This window comes from Sciurus carolinensis, chromosome 2 (genome assembly GCF_902686445.1).
Source record: "Sciurus carolinensis chromosome 2, mSciCar1.2, whole genome shotgun sequence".
Classification (NCBI taxonomy): domain Eukaryota; kingdom Metazoa; phylum Chordata; class Mammalia; order Rodentia; family Sciuridae; genus Sciurus; species Sciurus carolinensis.
The window spans coordinates 135,591,252-135,618,757 of NC_062214.1; the positions used below are offsets into that span (position 1 = coordinate 135,591,252).

The following is a 27,506-nucleotide window of genomic DNA, read 5'->3' on the forward strand; positions in this document are numbered from 1 at the left end:
AACTCCATCTTCCTCTCCAACAACTGTTCACAATGCACACACGTTCACTGTCTATCAGCAGACCTAGATCTTTCCACACTGTTTTCAGAGGCTAACACTAAACTGCCAGGTAGACTTTTGTCTGCTGATTTAAATTAAAATCCCCATTCCAACAAAACCACCAAAACAATGTCTAGTTTGGACTTCCGGGTAAGTGGCATCTCCCAAGTAAAAGGAGAAAATAAAGAATGAGTGGTGATGTCATCTTCAATCAGAAAATCATGATTTTCAGCAAAATAGGGTAGAGGCATAAAGTCCAAATTGTAGAACCAGGAAAAAGGAGTGTCTGCACCATGGGATGCTTATAAATTGATCACAATGCAACAGCCCTTTCTAGAGGTAATATTTCATTGGGTTGTAGTAATTCTCCAGAAACCCTAACAGCTCTGGATTAACAACATCCGGAAATGGTTCAGATGACACCAATTTCTGTCTCCTGCTGTTAAGGCTTCAGTGATGTCTCTCTGTGGCATCTGTCACAAATTTTTTTCTTTGCAACCCTCCTCCTTTCAAATCAGGAAATGTACATAAAGTGCAAGTAAAATTCATTTCTGTGCTCCCAGGCTCTTGTTTAGATAGCCAGTATCGCCAAATCTATCAGTTAAACCGCTGGCCAATGAGGATGTCTGTAGGTCTTTCTGGAGTTAGCAAATGAATTCATCTGGAGAAGACAGTATTTAAAGGTCAATGAAGTCCTGGCAAGAAAACACGAAGTACCACATACAAGACAGGGATGTGAACGATACAAGCAGTAGAAGGGAACTTATGGTCAATGAAGAGGTCATCTTTGGATCTCAACTCTTAGAAGAGAATTCTGGAACCATTACTAAAATGAACAAGGCCAGCAGATTTCAGAGCACAGTCAGTCTTCAGTGAGGGCAGATTCAGTTTTCCCTGGGTTGGGGACAGAAAAGAGAACAAAAAGGCAGGGTGTCAAATCTGTTGACTTTAATATCACAAAAATGTTCCAGTAAATACTTCCCATTTTATAAAGCAAATGAAGCCCTAATAGAGCTTTACTTAAAAAAAAAAAAAAAAAAAAAAAAAGGCAGTCTTCTTTGGTGTTTGATGGAGTCCAAATGGGTTGCAAGCTAGGCAACATTACACACATTTCTTTATTATTTGGGGGGCCAGAAATTTACCTTTTCATAAACCAACTTGTCAGGATTTAGTGTTCTAGCACACCATATTTGGGGGAATGCTACCTTACAATACTGGTTAGAGGGGACAGGAATGCTGTTGTCATGTTCAATTTATATTACATAGATCCTGATTTTAAATTGAGTCACAGTGCCACACTAACATAATAAATGAACCATTTAGCTGGGTTCTATTATATTTTCTTTGCACTATATCAAAATCATGGCAAAAATTTAGTATTACCCATGACTAGTTAACACTGACAAAAGTTAATTATTTCCATTGATTATAAGCCATCACAGAATTGGTAGGCAATCTCAGGAATGCCCTTTGCATTTTTCTGATTTTTCAAAGAGTGCTAAAGCCAATGTTTCAGGATTAAACCCAACAAGGTGCTGTTATTTATGAAGCTAAACCACAACTGAGATTAAACAGAGTACATTACAAAATATATAAAAAATAAAGTCAAGGATTGACTTGATCAAAAGTCATAGAAAATTATCAAACATGTACTACCACATACTAGTTAAATTCCTGAATTTCTTTTTGGCTTCTGCCCTTTCTTCAGCATCAAAGTACCAAACAGTCATAGCATATCTGTAAAAGATAAACAGGTATAAGAAAAAAAAACCACTTCCAAAAAAAAAAAAAAACAAGCTTACTGTAAATCTCACATTAAAGTCACTTATAAAACCAACAGGTAAAGGTTTACCTATTATTAGAAATCCACTCTACTTTTAATTTAAAATTAATTTATCTGGTTTCAATTCTGTTTAAATGTTTTAATGAGACACATAAGGATGCCAGGTATGGTGGTGAACACCTGTGATCCCAGCTACTTGGGAGGCTGAGGCAGGAGGATTCCAAGTTTGAGGTCAGTCTCAGCAACATAGCAAGATTCCATTTCAAGGACTGGGGATATAGCAAAGTACTACTGGATTCTATCTCCTGTATGGGGTGTTAAAATTGGGGGCTGGGGGTTCTGCCAACAGATCTTCTTTCTCATGGATTTCAGACTCTAGCTTGAAAGACAAGGGATTAAATAGGTAACAATATGGAAATGTGACCTATAAGGAAAAGACTGGAAAGAAAGGAGTCATCCTGCTAAAGACTGGGAGACTCAAGCTGGTGGGGAAAGAATAAAGAAAAGGAGATAACAATTGAGTGAAGCTTTGAAGAATAACTTATTTAAATCATAGGACAAGAAATTCTTGGCTTGCTTTCTTTAGTCTGGGACACTGAGGCAGAGATGCAATTGAGTAATGATGCCCTCCAGCTTTCTACTGCATTCCAATTAATTTGCTTTATCCTGTCCATGAGATAGATTGCAATAGAAGCCATTTCATGCTTGGGATTTTTTTAAAAGTTTCCTTTTGTAATTATTATTCGCCACAGCAATTTCTATAGCACTTGATTTGTTTTCAAGGGTTTCTCATCCACATTTGCTAATGTCCCTGTGAAGTTAGTCACCGTGGGAGTGGGAATAACCAGAGAACTCTGCCACAGAACACAGGGCTCAATTAACATACACCATAAAACAAGACCCAAGCAGATTTCTGGGGTAGACGTGATTACCTGCTTACATAGAGCTCCGTCCAAGGTGGCATTTAACATGTAACTCTGGAGCTCAGCAGGTGACTTCTGAGGGGAAATGCATGTTTTCTCTGAATTAGGTTTGTTAAGGTTTAGTTCCTGCCCTTACCCAAACTCTCTGCCCCTGCCCTCATCTGTTATTCCCAGCACAGGCTACACCCGTATCACTTCCATACTGCCTGATTTTCAGCTTTGACCATAAATCAAAGACAAATGAGAGACAGAATCAGGAATTAGATTTTCATCAAGGATTCCTAGGTTAATACTAAACAATACAAAGTTGCTCAGTTACGCTGAAAATCCTCACATCCATGTACTAATAAAAAAGATTTTATAACATCTAACTGTTGAGACATGGATACAGCTAGCCCAACAAGCCAATTTTGTGTTACAGAAAGGGTAAAAAGGAAAGAAGTCAGAACAAATTACTCTTTCTTTTCTAAGTCTCTCTGCTTGCAAATGGCAACTTGTAAACTCATCCAAAATAATCACATAGAACTGCTGATACGTGATAAGACAATACTCTCTAGGGGTAGTTCAACATTAAACTTTTTTGTAGGGGAGGGGTCCTGGGGATTTAATTCAGGGGTACTTTGCCACTAGCCACATCCCCAGCCCTTTATATTTTTTATTTTAACACACGGTCTTACTAACTTGCTTAGAGCCTCACTAAATTGCTGATGCTGGCCTTGAACTTGTGATCCTCCTGTCTAAACCTCCCAAAACACTGGGATTACAGGCATATGCCACCACACCAGCAACATTTAAGTTTTTAAAAGGGGAGGAAAAAAGGAGAAATGACAAAGACAGTGAGAAATCTGGAATCCTATGTGCACATCTAACAGCAAATAATTTCTTAATATTTATTTCAAACCAAAGTTTGATTTGTGTACTATAGAATCCAAAGTTTCTCCTTTAATTTTTATCTCTCCAAATAGGTTTACCCATCAGCTTTGGGGTGTGTTCTATCCCCAGATGCACAGGGCATAAGTTTAGAGAGTTCACTGGGAACTGGGCTTTGTATGACAAGCCCCAGAAGAGGAATCAAGGCCCTGGCTATTACCTGGTAGCATAGGAAGGCTGGACTTCATGTGGGTTCCTGCGATCTGACCAGAAGAACAGGAGTCTGTCAAAAATGGGCTCCACATCAGCTATGAATGATTTCCCTTCTGGAAATATCCGCAGGATCCCACCATGTAGCTGAGGACCGCAAGAAGGTAGGTTATTTCCTGGCTGTGTGAATAGTTTATCAATAATGATACTTTTAGCCCCATCTGGAAACAATGTCACTTTCTAACCTCCATTCCAAATATGTCTTATCCCCCAATTTTTACTTTATCAAATTTTATTTCAAACTTAGCTAGAGAGATCTTATTCACTTCATAACTAAGCCTTCCAACCTCCACAACCATAAAGCCCATGGACACAAAATATGGTACTATTAGATCTCATTATACAGAATTGCCACTATATGTTTTTGACCTACCCAAGCACCCTAGCAACTTCATCTGGTTCCATCTAATATTAACAGCTTCCTAAGATATTCATCACGTGTAACTTCCCCTTCAATAAGAATTTATGGCTTTCTTCTCTGTACTCCTCACTCCTATCTGACCTCGTTAGTTGAATATAACATGCCCTTTTTTCTGTACTCTCAGACAACCTTATCTGTACTTTTATGACATATATCACTCTTTTGAACTGCTTTTTCTTTTTTCTCATGTATACCCAATCTATCCTACTAGAAAAACCATATTCTAGGTATAATGCAGGCCTCCCACATCAATGTTTCCCCACAGCACCGTGCCTGACACTAGTAGAAACACAAATATTTGATACCTTCATACTTTGCAATTTACTATTATTGACCTGATAACTTTACCCATAACAGCACCCCTGAAGGTTCTGAAAAGAGAGCTAATGGATATAGTTCTGTCGTGTTAATAAATAGGGAGGATAAGCCTTTTCACTGATTCACTTGTTTCCCAGGTTTCATTTTTCTGACTCTCAGATAAAATATCACTGCTTTATGACAGCCAGAGTCTGCCCTAATGAACAGGAAATGGAGATGCAGAAGGTTCAAAAGCCAAATAAGCTTGAAAAGTTCTCTGACTTCCCAGACTCCTAAATCATGCTCAACTTTCAGGGAGCATACAAAGTCCAGACAAGTGATTATAAGTGTGGAACCAGAATTCATATCTCTATCTATATGGTCTAAAATACAAAAATAAGCCACAAAGCCTTGGCATTCCCAAACCATAGTAAACCATGGCAAGCGGCCACCAAATGAGACATATCACCCAGCAAAAGAGAATTGTGTGGGAAATCTCTCTTGGGGATCCTACAGTTCTATTTTTGTGGAATTCTCTCAGTGTTGCTGCTGGAAGGGAAAAGTATGTATCTTACTCTGTTTTGAGAGACATATCATGTCTGAATTAGATGAAAAAAACTGATTCAAAATTCTCATATTAAATTACCTTCCCTTCATCAACCACCCCGCCACTTCAATAATCGCCCCACAAAATTAACTTCATATACATTATTTTTATGTTATCAACTGTTAATGCTAATTCCAAAGGTGGGGGAAGGGAAAGCATAAAGCAGAAAAGATTCAGGAGGAGATAGGGCTATTAGGAACTCAAAACTCTCCCCTGAGTTACCTGAATTCTCTGCCTAGTTGGAAGTTATATGCTCTTTTTTCTGAATTCTTAGACCACCTTATCTGCATCTTTTGTGACATAAAACCCCACAGGCACTACCACTGTTCTGAAGTACCTTCGCGTCCCAATTCTTGTTCAGATAGTAGATGCAGGTGATGCAGCGGCCGTCACCATTGGGGTTGTCCACATGGCGAACATAACCTGTTCCGTTGCCTGGATAGCAAGCGACCATTGCCTATGGAGAAATTTCAAGGACATGGTTAACAAAGCTGAAACAATCCTCTCCTCCTACTGATAGACAAGTAGCAGCCTCCTTAGATGCTATGTGACATTTACAGGTGGTTACTAGCTTCTTAATTGCATGTATAGTACATAAATTCAGATTACAAACAGAAGATTAACATAAATTAATCTTCAGCATGTAAGATTAGCAGGGGGTCACGCCCAGTGGAAGGTGGTCCAATAACACTCTTACAGTTCAAGAACGTTTTAAAAACCTTTCTGAAAGTAACCCATCTACCTCATCATGAGGATGACCCATCTTTCTTTAATATTCCTTAATGAAAATCCAGGTTCCGGGTTCCCATCCTCAACCCACAAAATCAGAATCACAGGTGTGGAGCTTAGGGATCATGCCTGGTGAGTGAGGGTTGCTGAATGGCAGAATCATGCTGTCTTGTTTACAAATAGACAAACACAAAGGAGGAAAAGGGCAGGCTTACTCAATACAACCTTAGACCAGAGGAAGGCAGAAGGGTCAAGAGGAAGCTATGCCCTAACTTAGCAAAATCGACACAGGGAGATCACTTTCAGGAAAAAACTACACATATTCTTTTTTTCAACTTTGGGGGTGGTACTGGGGATTGAACCCGGGGGCACTCATCACTGAGCTACACCTACAGCCCCTTTCTATTTTTTATTTTGAGACAGGGTCTCAGTAAGTTACCAAGGCTGGTCTGGAATTTGCAATCCTCCTGCCTTATTGGAATTGCAGGTATGCACCACCAGGTCCAGCAACACACATATCTTAATACGTGCTTCTTAGTGCTTCCATTCTTCCTACCTCATAATTATCAAATCAGGTGATAATTTGAAGTTCTCTTCCTTTGTCTAAGTGCCACCTGCATCAAACCAGATAGGAGAATAAAGCAGAAAGCCATTTCAAAAACCTTACTGAAAATTATTATTTGAGTTACCATCAGAGAATAACGAACTTCTAATTGTTCCATGGAAAAAACTGTAACAGAAAATATGTGGGGGTGAGGGGAAGCAAGGTACAAAAAGCCTTTTCTTTACAGGACACTGCTGTATTTTAAAAATATATTTATAGGGATTCAATATGTGCAGGGGATTGGTGAATTGGTAACATAGTATGAGGGCAGAGAATTTTCTTCCTATTCACTAATGTATTCTTGGCACCTAGTACAGTGCCTGATACATGGATGGTGCCCATTTAAAATTTGATGAATAAATCAATGATTTAGTGAGTGGCTCTTTCCCTCAAGAGTAAGTTCACATTTTACCTAGATTGATAGCTCTTTCTGCCTTTTAAAAAAACCTACCTTTAAACATAAATGTGGTGAAACAGGTCATAATATTCCCTGATAAATGGCAGGCTTGCTTCATTGGTAAAACAACCAGCTGGGAAGAGCCCCAAACTGATGCACCAATGGGTCAATGAATCAATGCAGCTACCAGGTCATTCACAGTAGTTGTTTGCAAACACGGAACTAGGCATCTCACACATTATGTACTAGAATAATAAGGCTGAATGGTAATCTGGCTTTACAATGATCTTAAAGCTTAAATCTCCATATCCCTCACACATCATATCTTCATGCAGCTAGCCATCCCCATATCTTGCCTTTGAACCTTGAAAATGTCAATGCCATGTCTTCCTTACAGTTGAAGTTAGACTGTAGGCTTAACATCTTTCCAAAGATGGGATTTTGAGAAGACTGCAATAAAGATTTAATAAATGATGGTACCTCCAAGTAAAGGATGGCTGAAAGGGAACTGGAGCAGACAGAAACGATAGGCCCAGTTGGAAAGGAAGAGATAAATGAAGTCATCCGTAATGAGTAGGGAATTACCCATCCCTGGAAGCAACTATTAGGATTATAAGAGCCACGACTGAGCCAATAATGAAAGTCACTTAGGCCACAAACAATTACTGGCTAAATTCCCTATCATCTCAGCCTCCCCCACTATGTCTGTCTGAAAAGAAAAAGTACTCCATCAGTGCTATAATCTTATATTCTTAAACAGCTCTACTCTAAGGAAAAGGTCAGCGGTCTGGATGTCTGCCATCTAGTTCACTCTGCAACTAATTGTGTGATCCCAGGCTCAGTTGCTTTCCTATAAAGAGGGGCTTAGCTGGGCACCATGGTGCATGCCTGTGATCCCAGCGACCTAGGAGGCTCAGGCAAGACAATTGCAAGTTTGAGACCAATCGCAGCAACTTGGTGAGGCCCTAGGCAACTTAGCAAGATCCTGTCTCAAAATAAAAAATTTAAAAGGTCCAGGGATTAGCTTAGTGGTAAAGTGCCCCTGAGGTCAACTCCCAGTACCCCTGCTCCTCTCCCCAAAAGAGAAAGACTTGGGTCACATGGCCTTCAAAGTCCAAAAAAAGCTAAAACTTGATCTAAGCATCAGCCCCAAGAAAAGCAAGAGTTCTTCAGGGCATTTTGAAATGCTTAGTGGCCTCAGAATTCAGTTTAGATTAAAATGCTAAAAAAAAAAAAAAAAAAAAAAAAAAAAAGGCATTAAAGTACATCCACAACTAATTGCTGCATGTATAAAACATACATAGATAAAGAGCCAACACAAATCTAAAGGACTTATTATTAGGACAAAACCCTTAACTGTAAGCAAATACTCTGCTTAAGAGAGACGAAAAGACGAAGAGACCATTTTTCTGGCCACAGTGAATATTCACCCTCTCTCCTGGTTCCAGAAGCCACATGCATCAAGTTTGAACAATGGAAGGAAATCATCGTGAGCCTCAGTGGGCCTGTTGAAACTACGCTAGCCAATTGTATCGGTGAGTTTTCTGGATGAGTGCCATAGAAGATGGGTCGTACCTTGGGCACATTCCCAACTACCTGCTGGTCTCTGACAAGGTCTAAAACTACCAGGCAAAGGATGCACTAAGAAGCAAACCTCACTTAATAAATAACTAGTCATTGGCTTCTGTGCCAATTTGTGCACGGGGCAGTAACAAACTCTGGAAGTTGGGAAGCTCAGGTAAGTTACTATCTAAACCTGATCAAGCCTGGGAACAGACCTAAAGTGTATAATGGAAGAAGAAGGTTTTAAGATTTAATTGTTAAAAGAATGGAGCAGGATCACAGAAGATATACAACCAATGAGCAAAAATATGAAAAAATGTTCAACATCTCTACTAATTACAGAAATGCAAATTAAAACTACTCTAAGATATCATCTCACTTCAGTCAGAATGGCAATTATCAAGAATACAAGCAACAGTGTTGGCAAGGATGTGGGGGGAAAGGTACATCATACTTTGCTGGTGGGACTGCAAATTAGTACAACCGCCCTGGAAAACAATATGGAGATTCCTTAGAAATGGTGGAATGAACCACCATTTGACCCAGCTAGCCCACTCCTTGGTCTGTACCCAAAAGACTTAAAATCTGCATACTACAGTGATGCACCCACATCAATGTTTATAGCAGCTCAATTCACAATAGCTCAGCTATGAAACCAACCTAGATGCCCTTCAATAGATGAGTGGATCAAGAAACTGTGGTATATATATATATACAATGGAATATTACTCAGACTTAAAGGAGAATAAAATTATGGCATCTGCAGGTAAATGGATGGAGTGGGAGAATATCATGCTAAGCGAAATAAGCCATTCCCAAAAAACCGAAGGCCAAATGTTTTCTCTGATATGTAGATGCTGATCCATAATGGGGGAGGGGGTGTGAATGGAGGAACTTTGGATTGTGCAGAGGGGAGTGAGGGGCAGGAAGGGGGCAGGGGAGTGGAAAAGATAGTGGAATGAGATTGACATCATTAACCTAGGAATTTACATGATCACACGAATGGTATGGACTCTACATCATGTACAACCAGAGAAAAGAATAATTGTGCTCCATTCATGTACAATGAATCAAAATGCATTCTGCTGTCATGTATTAACTAATTGTAACAAATAAAAATTAAAATTAAAAAAAAAGAAGGGAACAGGAGTAATTTAATGATTATATAACAAACATGCCAAGCACTAACATTGACATACACTAGGAGGATGCCTTATTACAGACTTTTCATTTACTAAAACTTCCTGACCAGATTAATATTTGAAATTTGTAAGAAGGTAATAACATATTAGTGTCACCTACAGTAGCACATCCAGTGTAGTCCTATAGATCTAATTCTTGGAAGTTCAGGTGAATCTACTGGTCCCCTTGTGCATCGCCATTCCTTCCTCTGGCTCCTGTGTACCCACCAGGCCCCCATCCCCAGAGGCCTCTCCACAGCTCTGTACTAACAGGAAATGAGAAAAGGGGTGAACCAGGTATTCCCAGGCAGGCTTCAGACCTCTGAGTTATGTGTTCTAGACATCTACGGAGTCAAGATCAAGCAGGAAGTATGCATGTATTCTCTAAAAGATGTATACAGATATAGGAATCATTAACATCCAAATCCAAGTATCAGATTTGCTTCCCAACGCCACTGGTGGAAAAGAAAACAGTGATTCTGCTAAGAGTTCCTGTCGGTGAACTGACTTCATAAGAAACTGTATCTCACTCAAGTTCCAAGGTAAAGTTGTAAAATAAAAGTCTAGGTTTCTCATTCCAAGACTGAAACAGAATGTTCCTGAATGCAGTTAGTTACACAGCTTCACTATATCTACAAACCACTGAAAAATTAGCATCAGCAATCTCTACTGTCAATTCAGCAATGACAATCATTTTTTCAGACCCACAGGTAGGAAAGGATACATCCACCCTCCGGTTAGACTTATATTTCTCTAATAAATCATACAATCCCCAGCACCACAAATACAGAAACAAAGAAAAAAAATCACACCGTGTATTTTTATGGAAATGTATTGTACAATACCCATGAATTTGGAATCAGATTTGCTAATAGAAATTGATTTTGAACAAGTTATAATAAAGTGGCATTTCATGCAAATTTAACTTAGCAAATTAAAACATTAATTGTCTCACTTTACAAAATTGGCACTAAATGAAAATCCACTGTCTAATATTTGTCAAGAATAGCATAACTTTGGGCTGGGGAGATAGCTCAGTTGGTAGAGTGCTTGCTTTGCATGCACAAGACCCTGGGTTCAATCCCCAGCACCGCCAAAAAAAAAATAGCATAACTTTACATGCATAGTAGCACATGCCTATAATCCTAGTTACTCAGAAGGCTAAGGAGGAGAATCACAAGTTTGAGGCCAGCCTGGATACCTTAGCAAGACCCTTTCTCAAAATAACGGGTTGTGGAGAAATAAAAAAGAGACCATGCACCTTCTTTAGCCTGGAAAACAGGCAAGCAAGTCATCACAGTGGAGAAAGTAATAGCTGAAGTTTTCTAGCCAGACATGAGTCTCATTTATATTCAGGTGCCAACAGGCTAGGTGACAAACTTGCCAATGTTTTCAGTCTGAGGGCACAGGAGCTGAAGGCTCCACTTCCGGGGACATTTTTCTGGGTGATTTGTGTTCGGCACATCTTGTAACACATATATTGAATGTGGGCAGCAAGCAGGGCAGCCCCATGGTTGCACAGCTATGTCCTGCATTCAGAAAGGTACCCGCTGAGCTTCAGGGGTCCACAGGTAACTCATGGAGGTGGGGGAGGGGAACAGAGGCACTGAATGTGTTACCAGCAGCTCTGAAATTGAAATTGTCCCATTTAAAAAGATAAACAAAAATATAAAACCCTTAAGTATCCAAACAGCTATATGCAGGCATCCCACAGGAAAGGTCAGAGTAGGAAAAAAACTGAAGAGGCATGATCTTTGTAAGTTTTGTTCTTTAAAAAAAAAATAAAATAAAAATTAAAGCCAAATTAAGACCAAATGTCAAATTACCTTATTTTCCATTTGGCTCTGACAAGGAGAACTCCAGAAATCCTTTGCAAATTAATTCCACAGGGCATGAAAAACTAACCGGAATTGCTGTGCTAGCCTTTTGTCGCCTTCCTTGTTCAAGGTTTGTGATCTACAAGGATACCTTGTGGTATCCACTGTTGTCACTTAGATAAGTTCCTACAACACAATGGTCACAAGGCTCTTTATAAGATGATAGCAACCATGCAAAGCTTTCTCCAAGGTTCAAAAAAATGTCACCAACACAAAGTTCATACTTGATGCTAGCTGGTCCTGTCTGTTACACAAAGTTGAACAAAAGACCAGATCTCAATATGATGATCAAATGGCACTACCTTATAAGCATTAAAAAGTGCTTTAGAATTTTTGTACTTTCATTCTAATTTCTCCTAGACTGGAAAAGAGAAATGAGTTGTAGATAATGTGGGCACTTTAGAGAAAAAGATAGGACACTGCTCAAACTGTCATTACCTATCTTGTCATCTTGCTTGTTATCCATGTTGTTAGTTAAGATTGAGCCTGGCTCTTCCTTCCTTCTAAGGCCTCTAGTTAGAGATGGGTGAAAAAAATAAGAAGGAAATGGGAAATATGGTTTTAGGGTGGTCAATAACATGAGCTATGTCCAGCTACCACATTCCCTCTCCCAATTTTTTAGCACCTGACCAGACAATTTCAAAGATTCAGAATGCCAGTCAAATATCTGTCAGGTTGGTCATTCTTCCAATAAACCCCAAATTATTCACAAATGTGCTTTCTACCATTCTATTTCCACAATGCAAATCACTTCCACCTTCCTCATTTGTCCAAATCCACACTACAAATAATTCCATTCCTTGAATCTACATACCCAGAACACTGCTACAGATTAACCTCACTTCCTAGTGTAGAATAGGGATCACCATGCCCTTACACCTGAATTGTGTAATAATGTGGGAACTTCAGTACTTCTGCAAATGAAATCATAACCAACGCTTAGTTGCCTTGGTGAAGTGGATCTGCCTGATCTTCCTTGTCAGGCAAGAGCCCTGGGCCTAGAAGGGCAGAGAATTTACCATCTTCACTTTAAAACCTGTCTTCAGATGAATTTAGCCCTAGCTTCAGGATCATGCAAACAAGCATCAACAACTCTTCAGACTCTGAAGTCTTCAATTTAGTTGTTTTGGGTCAGTGGTGATAAATTTACCAGGCACCCCAGACTCTCTAGGGTCTGAAAAACTAACTGGAATTGCTCCCACCCCACCTCCCCCAACCCCTCCCCCCCCCCCCCCCCCCCACACACATACACACAGTCTGCACAAAACTAGAGGCTTTACGGGTCTGTAAAATCTAACTGTACTAGGTCAAGAATCCTTTCCAGGGGCTGGGGAGATAGCTCAGTCGGTAGAGTGCTTGCCTTGCAAGCACAAGGCCCTGGGTTCGATCCCCAGCACCGAAAAAAAAAAAAAAAAAAAGAATCCTTTCCAGAAGGTCCTGCACTTCATGCATGAACTTTTGAGTAAATCACCCTCCCCCAAGCAGCCTCTAAAACTCTGAGAGACTAGGAATTTAAGAGACTATTGTCATTCCTTTCTCAATTAATTCCTCTCCTTGGAGGGGATTCAGCCAGAGCCCTGCAATTAGGCACAGTAAACAGGCCAGGCAACATCGACATATCAATACAGGCTCTTTGGGTTTGGGAAAGCCGCCCTTCCCGTGGAGGCCTGGCTCTAAGCCAGCTGGGTGACGACTGAGTGACAGGGCTACGTGCGCTTCGTGAGGGTGGCAGCCAGCCCACACCCGAGCACACCGCCAGGCAGCCTGAGGAGGGAACGGACACTGGGGAGCCCTCCCTCCTCCCCCATCACTACCCCAGTCACCAGAGAAATGTTTTCAACAGGGACTTCCTCACAATTACAAAATCAGCAAAAGTCAGTCAAAGCCAGGGTTGAGGATATTAAATAAGACAGGCATTTAACCATATCCTTCCTGATGCCTTTCACCAAATATTAACAGCTGCCACTTCCTGAGAACCCATGTAGCCTGGTGGCACACATCTCTCTAATTGCCTGGTTCAAGGAAAGGTGAGCAGCAGCCATATCCCCTGAGTCACACTGCTCCCAAGTCCTCAGTGGAAGTCATTAACCCTGGAAGTTATTGTATAGATCTAGAAGTCACCATTATATAGAAAAGCAAATTCCTGAGTAATCCTTAAGGCAATGTGGGGGTAGGGATTCAACAACATTTAACTTCCTTTGATGTGAGAAAACAGCCGAATCAGAAAAATAAAACTTCACCTGTAGATCTATAAAGACTTTTGAGCATAATTGAGAAAAGGAATGCTGTGACTGCAAAACTGTCAAAGGATTAAGTGCGGGTCTCTTTACATTTCTCATCTGAAATTATTTCTAAAATACTTGAAGGGATCCACGATAACTTAAACACAACTAGTAAGACAACACTTTATTAGTGGATAATATATAAAAGCATGGTTACCAATCAAAACATGTCATGAAAAATGTCTTGAAGCATATTGTTTAGACAGAAGCAACCTACATTTGCATTTCAGCACTGGGGAAAATATATCTGCTGAATGAAAGAAACGGTCCGTAGCAAGACAAGCATAGACTCAGAGCTCATGAAATTCAGCAACCACACTTATATACTGAACAAACACATACAGTGCTTACTGTTTCGTGTGCTTCATAAATATTACCTCATTCACTCCATAAGAACACCAAAAGGTGGGAACATTTTCTCCATTTTACAGATGAAGAAGTGGAGGTACAAGGAGGCTGGATGACGTGTCTTTTCGAACCCCATGTGTCTGGCTGAGAAGTGTGAAGCCTGAGTCACTGGGCCATGTTTTACCAAGTTTTGTAGCACCTAACATTAGCCAATTTATTTCTATCCTATTTTTATATTTTTGAGGGAACTAGGATCTCCAGTTCTACCTGAAGTACAGTTATTCTTTAGTAACGTAGGGTTGGTTCCAGGACACCCTCCCCACCAACTACCACTCCTTGCTCAGATATCAAAACCCACGGGGCTGGGGATATAGCTCAGTGGGTCGAGTGCTTGCCTTGCAAGCACTAAGCCCTGGGTTCAATCCCCAGCACCGCAAAAAAAAAAAAAAAGAAAGAAAAGAAAAAACCTACGGATACTCAAAGTCTTTATACAAAACAGCAAAGTATTTGCATATAACCTATTTAAACCCTCCCCTGTACTTTAAATCATCTCTAGATTACTTATAATACCTAATACAATGTAAATGCTTTGCAAATACTTGTTATGCTGAATAACGGTGAACTCTATTTATGTTCAATACAGAGCCAACTTTTAAAAAATACTTTCAATCCACAGTTGGTTGAATCTGAAGATATAAAGAGCCTACTATGTTTGATTCACCCTTTCTACAGTGATAGAAAAATCATAAAATGCCATAAAAATTACAAAAATATGGAAAAATAGAAATTTAGACCGTGAACTAAAAGCTCCAAGAGGGATATTTTAATAAGAGCCAGAGGCAAAGGAAATTGACCCTGAATCCTGCAGAAAAGCACTAGTGTTCAATTTCTTGTCTGTCCAACTTATTCCCACTGCAGGGTCAACTTCAATTCCACCATAAAATCTCCACAGCCCCTACTGGGCTCCATCCGCTTCACGTACAGTAGGTCAACAGCCTCCATCTTAAACCCAAGGCCAGGCCACAGACTGAGCTGTTCTTCCCTTTCTAGGGTCCTGTGGCAGGAAGTCAGTCCCTCTCGCTAGGTCCTTCCTTCATTAGGTCAACACCAGCCAAGGCTTTCAGACTTGTTTCAAACTCAGAAGATAAATGGCCAAAGTAGAAATAATTTTAAAAGGAAATACAAAAGCATATTTCCCCTAGGAAGAAAAAGAGCAGCACACCTGGTAAAGGAATCCCCAAGATGAGATCAATTTTCCCTGTTCAGGCAGAGCTTATTTAGGAGACATCTTAACTCTACTACTACCAAACTAATTAGAATTCATGGGATACAGAACTTTCTAAAGTCACGTTAATTAGAATTCACTGGATACAGACTCACTAGCTCAGAGGAGGGCTGAGATCCAGAAGGCCTGTTAGAAGGGTAAAAACTAGAAGACTTTTGAAAGAAATGTCTAAAAATTATTGTGGGGATTAGAAAAGGGGATTAGAAATAAAGGAATGCCTGGCTTTGAATTTGGGGGTGGTGGTTAATTGTCCCCCTGCTCCTTAAAGGTAGACATAAGCCCCATTATACAAACTTGGAAACTAAAAGAAGTGAGTAATTTATTGGATCGTATAGAACCAAGTAGATGAGCCAAAATTCCAAATCCCATCGTCTTTCCATCACTAAATACTGCTTCTGAAATATCAGGGGGAAAGTCTTATTCAAAAACACGTGTTATTATTTCCAGAGGGACCAAGAATGAAATTGCCTTCTTTCAACTTCAAAATAAGCAAAGATTCTGAGATAATCCCCCTAACTCACCAAACACAGGCTCAATCAAAGCCCTCCACGCCCAAATAGGAAAAGACAAATGGCAGTCACTTAGCCACTTCTACCTAATCATACCTCTGATTCCAATCAAGCTGAATTCAATTTGTTTGTCAAGTCTTCCCCCCACAGCCCCACAGCTCATCCTTCTCTAGCCTCCTAAGGACAGCCATCTTGCCCTGGAGGGCCAGAGACCACTTCAGACTCCTGTATCATGTTCACAGTTAGCACCTAATAGATGCTTATTAGAGAATCACCTGCTCACAAGGTACTATATTCCAATCTGTGCTCCTCCAAAGTCACTGTGATTCTTTCTCATTCTTCCTGGGGTCTTCAGCTCACATTCCTTGCAAGACTGTTGGATTCATGCAGCATGTAAAGGAGCTTGTGGTCATTCACAAAAAAAATTTTCCCCTCCATTCAACACAACAGGAGGGAATCAGTTTCCAAATTTTTCACTCCAAATATAGTTCTGGAAAAGTAAGTTTACTGATACAAATAATAGAAACATTGTGTATGTGTATGTTTAACACATGGAGAGATTTTCTGAAAAAATATCCCAAATAAACTAAAAATACCTTTTTAAAATATTTTCTTATTTTAGCTTTAGCAATGAATAAGTTTAGATCTCATCAACTGAACTCTGATTTTCTTGCTAACAAAGAAGTTATAGGGAAATATATCACCATCCCTATTTAGCTCCTCTTAAAGCATGAACTCTTCCTACTCAGTGGTTCTCAAACTTTAGCATGTATGAGATCACCTGAAGAACTGGTGCAGTTCTGATTTAGATTTGGAAAGAAGCCCAAGAATTTGCATTCACAGTGTGTTCACAGCTAATAGTGATGCTGCTGGTCTGGCCTCTAAGAACCACAACTATTCTGTGCCAAAACCAAGAGTTGTTGTGTGATGCCTCACCCTAAGTGATAAAAGGTTTAAAAAAAAAAAAAGTCACCAGTACTAGTTAATTTGGAGAAAGAAAAGCAGGCGGGTAGAGCAGGAAGCAAGAGAAATTTCTAGGGCAGTTTCTGGCAGAGGCTTTGCAGTGTCATTCCTAAAGCTGTCAGGAACATTCCAATTGCCACTTTCTAGCATCACTGTTTTGTGTTGGGCTCTGCCTCTGGGGATTGCTGTCTTGTCAGTCCTGGGGTCTGACTGTACGTATGTGTTTACTCTCTCCAAGAATCAAATATGAAGCACCGAGAGCATAGATGGAAAATTGGTCTTAATTTTCATTTAATTCCTTATAATCCTGGAAGTAGATATCTTATTGTACCTATGCTGTAGATAAAGAAAGTGGGCTCAGAGAACTGATCTGCTCAAGATTACAGTAAGATGAGATAAAATATAAAAATGTCCATCCTTGTGCCTACTAGTAGGTATTGACCAAATTTAAGTTAAGATGGAAAATAAATAATTAACTCAACTATAAAGAAGTGGGAATTGAGGTTCTGAGATGCCCCTTGCCAGAGCTGAGCCAGGAGCAGAACCTGGAGCTCTAAGCCTCATGGTCTTGGGCTTTTCTTGTTTCTTTGAGTCAGACTTGTATATAGAAGCTGCCAGAATCAAGATGTGACACGGGTATTTTCTAGACCACAGCACAGAATTTCAGAACTGAAGAAAAAACTCACAAAGCTAAGATCCTCCTTCAGAATGGTCTCTTACAGTGTGTCAAAATATTTAAACACTCGGCATCCCATTAGAGACCATACTGCAAACTCTACTTCTTTCTCTAACATTTTATGGCTTTTTTGATACTCTGGCATACAACAAGCATCTTTAGGGTTGGGTTTTGGGGTTTTTTTTGTTAGTGGAAATTGAACCCAGGGTGCTTTACCTCTGAGCTACATCCCCAGCCCTTAGGATCTCACTAAGCTGCTAGAGCTGGCTTCGATCCAGAGATTCTCCTGCCTCAGTCTGAGCCACTGAGATGACAGGCATGTGCCACAGCATCCAGCTAAGGATGTATGAATTTTAAGGGACTATTCTAGGCAGTAAAAGTATATACAGAATGCAACAGTCTCTGCATTCAAGGAACTTCTTAATCTGTGGGGGATAAAGTAAAGTAGCCAAAGAAATAAATGTGCTAGGGCAACCTAGACTGAGCCACCAGAGTTCTAGGGAACAGAAAAACTTCGTCAGGTGGGCACTAGAAAGCACTGAAGATGGATTTTGAAGAGTAGAAGGCAGTGGGGAAACTCACCATACCTAGCTAATCATTTTCTAGCATTTCAGGAACCCAGAGGGAAGGAAGCAGGAGATTAAGTGTAGAAAGGTCAGATGCGGTCAGACGTGGAAAACCTTCAATGTCTCACCAAGAAGTTTACGGCGTTGTACAGCAGACAATGGGGTAAGAGCATGGCCAGTCTGTGTTTTGTTTTTAAGAATGGAGACTGCATGGTTAGAAGAGGGTCTGGATTACTACACTCTCACAGAAGCACAGAAGATGTATTACAGAGAAAATGAGAACCAAAGGCAGATGATTTATGATTAAAGCAAATCTCTTTGAAAAACTTTCTTCCTCAGGGTTTTCTACTAAGAAAGAGAAAATTTAGTTGAAAAGAAAAAGACAAAACTTGAGGTTTCATAGTGAACCTAAAACACAAAACAGTGGAAACAGCACAATGGGCCAGATTTTAACTAATAATACTACATGTTCCTGCCTCAGTGTTCAATACTTTGTGTTTTAAAAGGGTTTTGTTGCTCCACTCCAGTCACTCAAATTAACCCACAAAATGATGAAGATGAAAAAATGCTATCCCAAAACACCTCACTATCTGCATGCGGGGTACTGAGATTTCTGAGTAATAGTTCCCAGGTTTGTCTGGATAGATGAACTTGAGGGAGGGGCACAGGTGACAGGTAGAATCTTTGCTCTCCGGAGAGCACAGAGCAAGCCCTTGAAGGTCTACAAACTGTTTAAAGCAACGTTTCTCTACTACATTTCCAAGCAACACTTAAATAGAATATTAACCTGAAAACTTCAAAACAACTTCAATGTCCCCTATTAGAACCAAAAATAGATGGTGCTGACGCCTACAATTTAGTTTCCCATTTTCGTCTTCTTCCCACTGGCAAATAATCAAGACTACTATCATATTCTTTGATTCTGTGTTTGGAAACTAATTTTATATGGCAATATTCAGTATTTTTGTTTCCAGTACTACATATGGAACCAGGGACACTACTAACAAGCTACATCCCCAGCTCTTTTTCGTTTGCTTGGACAGGTTCCGGCTAAGTTACCCAGACTGGTCTCGAATTTGAGGTCCTCTTGCCTCAGCCTTCCAAGTAACTAGGATTACAGGCAAGCACCACCATGCCCAGCGACAGTCAGTATTTTGGCCTCGTTGGCCTCGTTTTAAAAGAAAAAAAAAAAAAATACTTAATATGAGATAGACACATTTCCTCCAAAATTTTGGAAATGTTATCATAGTACCTTCTACAGAATAAAAATGTGTCTTGACTTATAAGGAGGTATTGCCACTGCTTTGAACATATGGGACATTTATAGCAAGCAGGTACCAAATAAATCCAATACGAGATCTGAAAACCTGCATTATACAGCAGCAAACCCATGGGTCTTTAGCTGGGCTAGGGTTGGGTGTAGGGAGTGAAAAATGTGTACATATAATCACCTCCAGCTCACTAAAAACAAGAACAGAAAGTCATTCACAAATCAATATCGAAAGAAGATGCAAAATTAAAGTAAGTATCATACTGGTTTAAGTTAGAAATAATTGAGAGAAAGGGGATACAAATTCTATGTATAATTAACCAAGCTAACTAATCTTGCTTGGCAAACAGACACTAGAGCTTTGAATTTAAGCCAAATCAATGGTTCCTGGCAATCTGCCAAAGCTGAATTCCTTAGTCTGGCATCACAAAATGATTTGTCTGTTGTATTTACAATTCCAATGCCTCTGGATTCAGCTACCCGCTGGGCACCCCTGGCAGATGCCCAGCAGAATACATCTGAACTATCATTACTGTCAGAACATGTGCATTTGACAAACACCAGAGAAAAGTGACATGCATTTCTTAGAACAATATCAGCTAACAGTTACAAAGTGCTGCTACAAAAGAATTATCAAGTCTGTTGCTGTAATAATTAACAAAAAATTAATAGCCTTGTCCGTAGTGTTAACCTGTAAGCTGTTCCCTGGTCTTCAATGGACACAGGTTAAAATGTCATTTACTGGGGCTGGGGCTGTAGCTAAGTGGTAGCACGCTTGCCTCGCAAGTATAAGACACTGGATTCCCTCCTCAGCACTACATGAAAAAAATAAAAAGATATTGTGTCCACCTACAACCAAAAAACATTTAAAAAAAATTTTTTTAAATGACGTTTATTTATCCAGGACCACGAAGTTGAACACAAAGCAGAGGCCTTACCAAACCAAACATAACCCACAGGTGAGAAGCCTCTGGGCTTTATCGTGAAGTATGCATGACCTGAAAGCTTGGAGATGCTTCTCACAGGAGCTCTGCTCCTTGTGGGTAGTGTGGAACTCCGCCCCCCAACCAGCTTCTAGCCTCCTCCAAAGTGTTTTCCACATGTGGCATGTCTCAGGATGGGGTCATAAGATGTAAGGGTGTTTGCTATTTATACAATTAGAAGTTCCCCAGCCAGAGTCTGAAATCAGGAAAGAATTCACCGGTTTTGCTTGAATACAGTCAGAAAGTGAAATAATTCCCAACACCGAAAAGCTAAATACAAAAGTAGGCCATAGGGCTGGGGATATAGCTCAGTTGGTAGAGTGCTTGCCTCGCATGCACGAGGCCCTGGGTTCAATCCCCAGCACTGCAAAAAAAAAAAAAGTAGGCTATGTAATTTCCACCTAAGGGTATTTTTCAATATTTAGTCAAAATTCTCAAATAAAATGCTAGCACAGCTGAATTCAGCCTCTGATCCTGGGCCATAGTGCCCCTGACTCATGCAGCAACACAAGTTTGCATAGGCTCTTCTCCATGAAGCGCCTGTTCCCAGGCCAGACACATACTCCAGACCCTTCCCAACACCTGCTCAAGGTATTTCCTCTCCAAATACAAAAACAATCAATGAATGATTGAGAGATTGGATGCAGGTGATTTCAGATACCTCTCTGACTCTAACAACCCTTATTATTAAAGTCCTGGCTAGTCCTTGTCACTTATACTGATCATTTAATTTTAAATAATAGAGAAATTAGAGAAAGTCCAAAGAGAAGCAATGACTAATGAGTATAGAAGTGAACTTTTTCACCAGGAAAAAAAAAGGAAAGAAAAGAAAAAAAGAAAAGAAGGAAGAAAGAAAAGTTGGTGACAACTATTGTACCACGCTCAGCTCTCGGCTTACTTCTTCAGGGGCTTTATAGTCACTGACCTCCATCCTCCCCCCATCCACGTCTACCACAAGGCACAGCATTTAATGGTGTGTGAATTAAATTGATACCCCCTAATTTCTGGCTTTACTGTAAGCAGATAAGGTTGTGATTGAGTAGTCAGTGGCCCAAAATTGAGCAAAAGGAATATAAATTACACACACACACACACACCACTCTCCCTCTTTGTTTCCACTGTCATTCAATAAAGTGGACAAAGAACACTATGAAAACTCGTCCAGCGAAAAGTCTTGCTTCCCTGTCACTGGGGCTGTATTCCACAATTTCCTTGGATTAACTTCCTTCCTTCAAGATAAGGAACCTTTCATAGGAATCCTTCACATCCGTATAGAAAGATGTTCAGAAGTTCAAACAGTGTCCCACTCCCTAAAATACCTTATTCACAAACTTTTAAGATTTTACTTGCAGAAATATGGCTTATGGTGTCCAGACCACACATTTGGTGCTCTGAGGACTACACCTCTCATAGAGGCTGGCAACCCTATTTGTGACAATGACTAATTGTATGTGCCTCCCACCACCCCAACCAAGGCTGTTAGGTCCTATGAGCCAAGGTGAGACAGTCAGACTTTCTCCAAGGCAATGAAAATATGAATTCTGTAAAGTTAATCAAGTCTCATCTGGAACTGAAGGTTGCAATGGCCATTACAGGGCAACCATCTGGTTGGAAGAAGAGAGAGGAAGAAATAAGGAGCACGAGCACAGAAGCAAAAATAGAGGCCGAAAAACTCAAAGCACGAACACACCAGCAGGCCTGAGTATGAGGACTTTCCAGTTCATGGCTCCAGTCTTCTGAGAACACTGACTGCATTTCCTGCACTTAGATCCTGAGAGATATCCTAATCATTGCGGTACATCGTCCCATCTTCGCTTAAAGTAGCTTGCAACTAGGATAAGCACCACTAAGAAACAGACATTCCTAACATCACAGGAGAAGGATGGGCCAAAACTGTTATTGCTCAACAGCACCTTGTAACTGCTTTTCTTTCTTTCTTTTTTTTTTTTTTTTAACTTCTTTAGTTGGCAACAGTCCTTTATTTTATTTATTTATACGTGGTGCTGAAAAATCAAACCCAGTACCTCGCACATGTTAGGCAAGCGCTCTGCCACCGAGCCACAACTCCAGCCCACACCTTTTCTTTTATTCATAAACTTTTTGTCCTTTCATCAGTCCTCTAGATGCATTCCAGGAAAAAAGACTGATCTACCTGTTCACAATGCGACCCTCCTAACATCTTGGTGTGGGATCCCAACCAACCTTGTTAATAAATACTTGTCCTAAAAATAGCAATAGGAAACACCAGCACAGCACCCCTTTCTTCTTCAGATGTACTCAACTGACAGACTTCAATGGTACTTTTTCCTGCTTTGTTTTTTCATAAAGCTTGAGACTTAGCTAAATGTGAACTGAAGGTTCCTACAATTCAAAGGCATATATGAATGTAAGCTCATTCACTGCTGTACCCCAAGCCCAAACACAGTACACCACAGAGCCAACACTCCCTCAGCACCTGCTGATACATGAAGGGGTGACAAGTGGGAGAATGTAAAAGTTAAGAGCACAGACTCTGGAGTCAGATGGATCTGGGTTAGACTCTCACATCCCACTTAAAGCTGTATAACCTTAATGAAGATCAGAATTCTACTAAGAATTTTATGTACATACATTATCTATTTAATGTTTCTTCCTCTCAAAAGCTTTCCAGTGAAAGAGACATGGGGGCCAGCCTCTGTAATTCCAGCTATTCAGGAGGTTGAGGCGGCAGGATCACAAATTTGAGGTAGCCTGGGCAACTCAATCACATCCTGTCTTAAAATACAGTAAAAAAAAAAAAAAAAAAAAAGAAGGGCCAAGGATGTTGCTCAGTGGCAGAGCACTTGCCTAGCATGCACCATGCTTTTTTAAAGTCATTTCCAGGACTTAAAAAAACAAACAAACAAAATACTTTAAGGTGTTGTCTTCCCCCATTTTTACACTTGGTAAAACCTAAGCAACTTACTTAAGGCCATGAGGTTTAGTGATTCGAAGCCTAATCCCCTAACCCCTTTCATAAACTGCTTCTTACCATTGACTATGAAACCCTGGGCAAATTATTCAAGTGCTCAATTTGTTTAAGACTGTGGTTCTGAAGATAGTATTTGTACAGTACTTAACACAGTGCCAGACAGCACAAACTACTCAATAAAAGGTATTTATTATTATTAGAGTTAGTAACTGGTGAGTCTACAGTGAACTGCTTCAAGCAGAGGGATTTTTGGTTCCATAAATTACACGTTCTCTGGAAAACAGCCATTTACAAGATTTAGGCAGCCAAAGAAAAAGGAGCAAATTATAGCCAGTATTTATCTTGGATATGGTCTAAACTCTCCAAGAGGGTGTAACAGATAAGAAATCCTTTGCTAGCCTGAAAGCAAAGATCATACTTGAAGTTAGGGGGCGCCATACTGCAGTGCATTAGGAAAAAATCACTCCCCTCTCCCAGGGGGTCTTCAGCACCTTGTTTTTTTAACTCCAACAAAGTTGAAGTAGATAAATTCTGACTAATAACAACTTTTTGGCAGGAAGAAATTCTTCCATTATTTCAATTTTAGGTCCAGTATATATTCTTGTTTATTTCCAATGCCTTTGCTATGTCTTCATTAAAATATATATTACATTATTCAATGACCTTTAATAAGAGTCCAGCCAAAAAAATGTTTAAAGTTCATTAGGATGTATGCATTCCTAAGCATAACCCCACCAAACCTAAAGTACCTAAAAAACATTTGGTCTAAACTAAATGTATATACTGGCAATTGTTGAAACAGGGTAATGGGAACTCATACTAGCCTCTACATTTGTCTGTTTGAAAAGTTTGATAGAAAGTTACAAATAAGTTTAAAATATATGTACAAAAATTTTAGTTTTTACTGAAAATCTGTTTAAGGATACAGCAGGAAATTGGGTTTATGTACATCGCTACTCTGAGAAGCAGCCCAAAGGACTCCACTAAAGGAGAAAAAGCCAGTAAAGAAGAAAAAAGATTACATTAAGGTGAAACTAATATGTCATACAGAAATGGGTGTTTCGCCAATACTTTAATAATGAACAAGACCCAAGGTCACAGACTTCTTTAGACAAGCAAACCAAACTAAAAAAATAAATTTGTGCCAGAAGCGATGGCGCACGCCTATAATCCCAGCAGCTCGGGAGGCTGAGACAGGAGGATCACGCCAGTCCCAGCAAAAGCGAGGCGCTAAGCAACTCAGTGAGACCCTGTCTCTAAATAAAATACAAAATAGGGCTGGGGATGTGGCTCATGTGGTCAAGTGTCCCTGAGTTCAAACCCCGGTACCTTAAAAAAATTAATTAATTAATTTAATTTAATTAAAAATTTACTAATTGTTCAGGTTTGGTTTGTGTCTTGGTTCTAATTGATCAGGGAATATTCCATTCTAAAGGTGATTTTTCTAAAGACAAGAATGAAGAGCTTTGTGCCAAAACAGCCAAAGTAAAGCTGGAATCTGGGTGTGGGCAGATGTCTCTTCAGTAGACAGGACTAATTTTCTATTTCCAAATCAGTCCCCTTGTGACAGAGTTAACTGAAAAGTTGTTTATCCACCCAGAAGATAACCCACGACTGAAGAATCATATCTAGAGATTCTTTTCCTTACCCTGACTTACACAGCACTTTTCATTTCATTTGAGTTAACTTCTAGCCTGAAACCCTATCCTCATCAATTAAGACAAAGCTAAATAAAAATATTTAACTCTGAAATACATTAGTGACTCATTTTACCAGCTGACCACCCTCAGAGCAAAACGTGTTCCCAGAATGTTGCGGGGGAGGGGTGGAATTCCTAACACCTGAGTTTAGAAGAAACTCTCAAAAAACTGATAAGCCATTTGCTCTTCCAGGTTGAAGCAACAAGCACCTCCATCACACCAAGGCTTTCCCTCCCGCTCTCCTTTTCTCCCTCTCCCCCTCCCCCATCCCAGGAGACCAGCAAGGTCATTCAGTGCAAAACAAAACTGATCAAAAGGCAAATGACTTTCTAAGCCACCACCAAACCCATAAGGAAAAAAACCTTCAACATCAGTCTTCTACAGAGTTCAATTCTGAACTTTTCCCAAATCTAAGTAAAATTTGGAAAGTAACACTTAGTTTCTAAGATTTCTCTGTGTCCATTTACAACTATGCTTTCAGATACTCTACCCCTGCCCTCCTGGTTGGAAAGGGATACAGCAATCTATGGCTCCCCACCCCACTCACCCATCTCAACCCCCTTCACTTCTACACATTTTCAGTCTCATTAAGAGTGCTCCTCTCAGCTTGTGGGGCAAATGAGATAATAGTTTATCACAGGATAAACCTTAAATTGAGAAATATTACATTTACTGTCAAAGGATGGTGCACAGAAGAGTGTTCATTTTTCCTCACGTGCTAGTAGTGCTAGTATGCTCTCTGCCTCACGGTGCTTCAAGACAAGTTTTCCATCATTCTAAGTGCTCCTTGACCAGACCATCATACAAGAGCATAACTCTCAGAACTGCCACTGGAAAACTGGATGGACTATCATTTTAAGGAAGAAAGACTGAGTAGCAAGACGCTCCAAAGTAAAGTACAAGCACGAACATCATGACACCTATATGTTCTAAATTTTTGTCAAACTACCTGTAAATGTTTCCAGGAGGAATTACTACCCAAGCAATCATTTCCCATTATGTGTGCAAAAACATACTTTCTATCCTGAGAAACTTGACTATTCTTATGAGCATTTAGTTGGTTGTTTTGAGTGGATTTTGCAATTAGTTGATAGAAAAAGGAAGGGGATGGTGTGGAGCTCAGCACCAGGCATGAATTTTCAGTCAGGTAGATGGTCTAACAGTGTCCTGGGTCCAAAAGGTCAAGAGCAGCATTGAGAAGTGAAGAGGAGTTTAAGTCGTTGACATGTCAAACTCTTCCTTCCCACCCCTGCCAAATTCCACAAACCCAAATGCCACAAGGCAAAATCACAACTGACTCCAGAATTCGGAGTGCTGTTGTGGGAATCCCTTCTGACCACAATGAAGGGATTAAGTGGCTTTAAAGTAGGCATTTAAGATTATGAGTACATGTGTGTCTCTAATAGCCTTTCACTCTTTGAATCTTTGAGAACCTTCATGTCTTAAAATCGCACCAACAGTCACAGTTGTTCTGCTCGTGTCACCCACCAGAACAAGTATTTCAAAGTCAATAGAAGGTCCTCATAATGATACACCTGAGTTCCTTAACTTAACATGGACTTTCGCTCAGAGGATCTGGGGCGGGAGTGGGAGATAAGAAAGGATATAATGGGGGGAGACAAACCAGGCTGACTTTTTGATTAAAAACCAAAGTTCACTGCAGCCCAGGGAAGGCCACGTACAACAGATTCGGAATGCCTCGGATTCCCGCGGTAGCTGCGGTGGGGCGCCCGAGCGCGTCCTACCTTGGACCTTTCCTTGACGTAGTATTTGCCTAGCCGGCTCCCGCAGTACAGGACCAGCCTGTCGATTAGGGACAGAAGGAAGCTGATGGCCTCGCAGCCCTCCTCATTTCCCCCGATCCACGTGATCTGATCGCCCCGCAGGTGCCGCTTGGAGACTCCGGCGCGCGGCCCGGCCAGCTGGCCGTCCCGCAGGGCCCCGTTGTAGTGCAGCTGCTTGACACGCTCCAGGACGCAGTCTCCCACCACCTCGCCCAGGAAGTTGTCCAGGTAGCAGAAGCCGACTTCGTGCAGACAGGGCACGATGTACTCCAGGGCGATTTTCTCCAGATCCAGCCTCATGATGTGTCCCAGAGGCATCTCGCCCTCAAAGCCGAGGTAGGGGACCCCCAGGGTGCACCAGGATAGGGAATGGACCTAAGCGAGAGCGAAGCCGAGGTACGGGGCCCGGGGTTCAGCAACCTGCAGCGGCAAAGGTCCCCAAGCCACAGTAGCTCCAGAGATCGGGGAAAGTTGCTCACAACTCTGGGGAGAAGGGATCGCGGCTCAGGGACCCGAGAGAGTATTGCGGGGCTCCACGACCAAGTGCCGGACTAGCCGGAGAAGAGTCGGAGGGCCCCTTTTGGAGATGCCTAGCCACCACTGCTGCGCCGGCGGCCGGAGGCGGGGAG

General features: G+C 40.7%; 1 protein-coding gene across 1 annotated transcript; it reads right to left on the reverse strand.

Moving 5' to 3' along the window:
• Nucleotides 1-27,506, reverse strand: Egln3 (egl-9 family hypoxia inducible factor 3). The gene is made up of 5 exons (XM_047542503.1): nucleotides 26,839-27,506; nucleotides 5,548-5,667; nucleotides 3,836-3,972; nucleotides 1,703-1,776; nucleotides 1-933 (listed from the first exon to the last, which is right to left on the reverse strand). Exons 1-5 carry the CDS (start codon nucleotides 27,193-27,195, stop codon nucleotides 902-904), a joined length of 720 nt encoding a protein of 239 aa, XP_047398459.1. The 5' UTR covers nucleotides 27,196-27,506; the 3' UTR covers nucleotides 1-901.

Excerpts from the sequence above, each read along its gene's own strand:
- Egln3 (XM_047542503.1), bottom strand. The coding sequence starts at position 27,195 with ATGCCTCTGGGACACATCATGAGGCTGGATCTGGAGAAAATCGCCCTG. Across the intron at positions 1,777-3,835 it reads CAGCCTTCCTATGCTACCAG|ATATGCTATGACTGTTTGGT; the intron begins GTAATAGCCAGG and ends TATCTTTTACAG. Across the intron at positions 934-1,702 it reads GAAATTCAGGAATTTAACTA|GGAAAACTGAATCTGCCCTC; the intron begins GTATGTGGTAGT and ends TCCCCAACCCAG.